General features: G+C 55.5%; 1 protein-coding gene across 1 annotated transcript; it reads right to left on the bottom strand.

Annotated features, from left to right (window-relative positions):
* Window positions 1-914: 914 nt before the first annotated feature.
* Window positions 915-2047, bottom strand: LOC125548580 (heat stress transcription factor C-1b-like). Its single transcript, XM_048712149.1, has 2 exons — window positions 1674-2047; window positions 915-1575 (listed from the first exon to the last, which is right to left on the bottom strand). The coding sequence occupies exons 1-2, from the start codon at window positions 1902-1904 to the stop codon at window positions 1096-1098; spliced, it is 711 nt and encodes a 236-aa protein (XP_048568106.1). The 5' UTR covers window positions 1905-2047; the 3' UTR covers window positions 915-1095.
* Window positions 2048-5297: the final 3250 nt, after the last annotated feature.

Consider the following 5297-nt stretch of genomic DNA (forward strand, 5'->3'; position numbering starts at 1 on the left):
GCATGCCTGCCACATTGGACCCGACAACCCGACCCCACCGAAAATTGCACCAAATCCACCAAACCCTTCATCCTCCTCCCGCTGCCCTCCAACCTTTCTCGTGCCCAGACCCTCACCGTCCTCCACCCTTGCTCCCAATCCTCATGATCGGTCCCGATCCACCACCAGAGATGTTGTCCAGCCCGACCCGGACCGCCGCGACGGAGACGCGGCCCGCCTCGTCCGTTGGCGTCCGTTCGTCAGCTGCGACTTGCAAGGCAGAGAACGTCGCCCTGAAGTTGCGGCAGCGTCGACAGCGAGAGAGGGAGACGGCGGCGCAGGGAGGTTCGGACATGGTGGAGTTGTTGTCTCCTTCGTCGCGTCCAGATCCCTGCACCCCTTCTATCCGAGCGCCAACGCGGATTAAATTGTCCGACCCCATTGGGCCAGAGGAGAATTCGAGGCGACTGGGCCATTTTGGAGAGCTTTCCACCCACGCAGATGCCAACGGTAGATGTATGTGACTCGCCACAACTCGTTCGGGCGTGAGTGAGCATGGGCATGATGCATTCCGCCTGGAGCACGACGTATTCAGCTCGGAGCAGGTGCCAGGTCAGTCATCTGAGGCCATCCGTCACGCTCGAACATTGATTTCATTTTGGCATGTCTGGTTTGTTCAACTGTGATTTGCTTTGCTTTGTTTTGAACTTTTGAATTCACACAATTTGTATTGTATGATCGACGTGCATGGATTGCATGGATTTGAGGAACGAAATTTGAGGCATGTAGATGTGCGGCGCAACATATGAGGGGCCGGCAGGCAGATGTATAGGGGGGCAGATTTCCGGCATGCTCTTAAATATGAGCTGAGCATGAGAGATGAGAGGTGAGGGGTGGGTGGAGGGAAAATGCATCGATGAACTCAGATACATATGAGCCCACTTTAAAAAACATTTTTAAATGCTAAAACTCATGGGTGGAGTGACTACTATGGCGGCAATCAGACGGTCAGATAGCAACTATGCCGAGGGGGAAAGTACACTGTACATACATAAACACCAAAACATCACACGTGTACAGTACACCTATCTATGAACTCTCGACTCCCAAGGTCTATCAGTAGAACACCTGTCCCAGATTAGAGAAGGGGAACGGCACGGCCCTGCTCTGGGCCGCCTGATCCGCAGCGTCAGCTCCGCGTCCGGCGTCGGCCCCGATCCGCCGCCTCTTATCCGGGCTTGAATCCTTGCCACCGGCACCGGCCGCAGCCAGCTCCTCCTTCTTGGCGACCATGGCGCGCAGCACCACGCCCGGGTCGTCGGCGAGCTTGCCGAGGAAGGCCATCATCTGGCCCGGCCGGTTCTCCGCCGCACATAGCCTGCGGTCCATGGCCTGCAGCTCCTCCTCCATGCCCCTCCGCTCGTCCCGCAGCCTCTGCACCGCCTGGATCGTCCCCCGCACCTCCTCCTCCTCCTCGCACAGCTCCCTCCCGGCCCTCTTCTTCTTGCGCACGATCAGCGGCAGCAGCTTGGCCTGGCCGCGCAGGAACGACTCGTGCGCGAACTCCCACACGTCCGGGTCAACCTTGCGAAAACCCTGAGATCAAAGCAGCAACAGGGAGCAGGTATGAGCACAACCACAGTCGAGAGCTGATTGGAGCAGAGTAGGCATACAAAGAGCGCGTGCGTACGTACGTAGGTGTTGAGCTGGCGGACGAAGCTGGCGAAGTTGCGGTGCTTGAAGTAGGAGGGGAGGAGGAAGTCGGAGAAGGCGGCGGGGTCGAGGACGAGGAACGTGTTGCTGGCGCCGCCCCAGCGCACGACGGCGTCCGTGGCCGGGTCGCTCACCATGTGGAACGTCTTGGCCACGAACGGCGCCACGCCGCCGTCTTCCTGCGGCTGGTGGCCCTTGCACTCGCTTCCCATGGACGACGAAGAGGCTACAAACCGGATAAGGAAGCCGCTCGCTGCTCCCGCTCTGCTCGGTGTGGGCTTGTTCTCTGTGGGGAGTCACTCCTTCCTACTACCAACGCGTGTGTGTGCGCAGATATTTCGCCTCCGAGCGGTGATGCTTTATAAGAGAGAAGTATATATCTGCCTCTGCGCGTGCCGACCTTGTCCGCTTGTCGGTTTGACAGATGATGGGGCGGTAACATTTTTGGGTGCTTGGGTTCACGCCATGGGCGGTAACAAATGGAGGCACCCGCTTTGCGCGGTGATGTGGCACCGCACCGGTGGTGCGAGATTTTGCGAGGATTCGGTGTTTGTCGCATACGGGACACGTGTGGCGCCCGCGTGGAAAGCGTTGTGCCGCCTCTCCTATCGTCATGGCATCTCCGTTCAAAAGCGCTCGCCTTTTTTCCTTTTCAGCATGCAGTGCTACGATATTTACAGGATATCTGGTTGAGATCACGGGAATGAAACCTCTCACATGGGTTAAGCATACATCGGTGCTACCTGTAACAGGTAACTGTACTGAGCTTTCAGCAGAGGTGAAACTTGAAGGCTGCGCCGCTTTGCTGTGGATTTTACCTTAAACAAGAAGGGGCGCCCAGGTACGGCATCTCTTCAAAGCTTCCACGACTGGAAGACCAACACGTCGCCATTCGTGTCAAGCAAATAGGAGCATAAAGCCACTCAAAGACCACGACGGATTTCCCAGTTGAAGTGTAGACCATTCGTGTCCTTTCGTCCCGAGCCAACCGCCTTGATCCAAAGCGTAAACGGAGCCATCAGGGTGGCACCTTGTGGCTCACGGCCGCTGTCACGCGGATGGTGGCCGCCAGTGGGAAGCAACACCGCACTGGCGTCGACACGTCGCGCCCTCCGCGCTCGACCACGTCCCGCGTCGTTTCCTCCGCTGCCCTTTTCAGCTGGTTGGGGCTGGACCGCTGGAGCGTGCTCGCGCGGCATTGGCCCGGCCGCATCCCGTCGTGCGATCCCCCGACCAAATTCATCTCGCGTAGTCAAAAAAAGTTAATCATTTAAAACCACTTCCTATATTAATTAAGAAACAAAGGGTAGATATGTTTCTGACGGATTATCAATATTTTTTCTAAAACAACTTGATATTTTAATTAAGAAATATTCATACAATCATTGACAACCCCATTCATCACGTAGGACCCAACAACACCTACTAACAAACCATCATATTTAATTGAGTAGTAGGACTTGTGTTGGGGATATACCCTAAGGTATGACCCGACCAGAGGAATAACCTGACCATTATTGGGCGGCTTGTATATGACCCGGCTATTGGGCCACAATTTTTTTTAGAACAAAGATGCCAGGGGCATCCGGCTTTAAATTAATAAAGCCCTCAACATAGGCAGCGTAGCACAACCACATAACCCACACTTTGCAACAGACCAAAAGCGAAAAAAAGTCCAGGAGAGCAAACGAAAACCGGAGACGGAAATAAGTACGATACAGGGCGCGCCCGGCTTAGCGAAACGAGCACGCAGACTCGGCTGAAAGTAGAACCAAAAGGGGCTGCCCATCCCTATGAGCCAGCAGACGACGCGGACGACGGGGCGCGGGACTCGGCATAGACAGAGCGGAGGCGGTTAATCGCATGACGATGAAGATCATAGTCATGTTGCCTTCCCAGCGGTGTCCATTGCTGCAAGAACACGATGCATTTGAAGATAACGTCAACAGGGTGCGAGGGAAAAACACCCTCAATGGTAAGCTTGTTACGAATATGCCAGATAGCCCATAACATGGTCGCCGCACACGTCCACATGACTCGTCGCGACGAGCCATGAAGCGAAGACAAGGAAGACACCAGCGCGGCACGGGAGCGGGGGTCCCAATCCACCCCCGCGGCGTCGCGAACCGCACTCCAAGCGAAACGCGACAGAGGGCACCGGAAGAAGGCGTGATCCGCATCTTCCGGCACCCCACACAAAGCGCAAGGGCCAGAGGCGGGGCCATTGCACTTGGCAAGGTTGATCGAGGTAGGAAGGCGGTCTTGGCAAAGTTGCCAAAAAAAGACTTTGATCTTTAGAGGGATTTTAGCCTTCCATAGCCCCATGGCAGCCGAAGGAACCTGGCCACGGGTAAGCTCTCTGTATAAGGACTTGACAGAAAATTTGCCAGAGCAAGAAAGCCTCCAAGAGACTGTGTCCGCGGAGTCAGACAGGGGAACATCCGCAATCAGCGCCCGAAGGCGATCCCACTCCGCCATCTCCGGCCCCGTTAGTTCTCTCCGAAAATTGATGTAGGGTGGAGATGAGCTAAGGGCCGAAGCAACCAATTGGTTGGGCTCAACAGCAATGGAGTAGAGTTGGCGAAATTCGGACCAAAGGGGTTGTTGGCCAATCCAAAGGTCAAGCCAAAACCGCGTGGAGCGTCCGTTGTTAACCCCGAACTTCGCACCCCTGGCGAAGAAGGGTTTAAGGGCTTGAATGGAGTTCCAGAAGGGGGACCCACGAGGGGCCGCCTCAAAGAAGCTCCCATTCGGGAAGTATTTCGCACGGAGAAGGTCGATCCAGAGGCCAGTCTCACCTTGAGACATCTTCCAGATCCATTTGCACATGAGTGCAATGTTCATCAGCTTGGAGTTGATGATCCCAAGGCCCCCCTGGGCTTTAGGTCTGCAAACGGCCTGCCATTTAACCATATGGTATTTCCGTTTAGGACCCGCTCCTTCCCAAAAGAAGCGGGACCGCGGGGTATCCAACTTAATGTGTACCCCGTCCGCCAGCATGAACAAACCCATGGCAAACATAGGTAAGGATGAGAGGCTGGAGTTGGTTAAGATAAGTCTAGCCCCTGAAGACATAAATCTCCCTCTCCACGGACACACCCTATCCGCTACCTTGGAGGTGAGAGGTTCCCAATCAGCGATCGAACACTTCTTCGCCGCGATCGGGAGGCCGAGGTATGTGAACGGAAATTGGCCAAGTTTGCAATTGAGCAAGTTGGCAACCCGCTGGCTCTCAGCCATGTCCATCCCTATGGACATTACTTCACATTTGTGGAAGTTGATTTTTAGCCCCGACATGAGTTCGAAACACAGCAGAATGGCTTTGACCGTTGCAATACTGTGAGTGTCGGGCTCGAAAAGGAGGAGTGTGTCGTCCGCGTATTGCAGGTGAGACACCCCCCCCCCCGGGATCAGGTTGCCCACCACTCCCCTGATGTGGTCAGCCATACGGGCTTTGTCTAGCATGGCGCCCAAGGCGTCGGCCACAAAATTAAACAGCAACGGCGAGGCTGGGTCCCCTTGCCGTAGCCCACGCTTGTTGCGAAAGAAGTTCCCTACTTCTCCGTTCACCGCAATCGCCGTTTGGCCTCCCGAGACCAATTGCA

This window comes from Triticum urartu, chromosome 3 (genome assembly GCF_003073215.2).
Source record: "Triticum urartu cultivar G1812 chromosome 3, Tu2.1, whole genome shotgun sequence".
Taxonomy (NCBI): domain Eukaryota; kingdom Viridiplantae; phylum Streptophyta; class Magnoliopsida; order Poales; family Poaceae; genus Triticum; species Triticum urartu.

What these genes read in the sequence shown, in the direction of transcription:
- LOC125548580 (XM_048712149.1), bottom strand. Translation starts at nt 1,904, where the DNA reads ATGGGAAGCGAGTGCAAGGGCCACCAGCCGCAGGAAGACGGCGGCGTG. An exon ending in TCCGCCAGCTCAACACCTAC is followed by an intron (nt 1,576 to 1,673) that starts GTACGTACGCAC and finishes CTTTGATCTCAG; the next exon opens with GGTTTTCGCAAGGTTGACCC.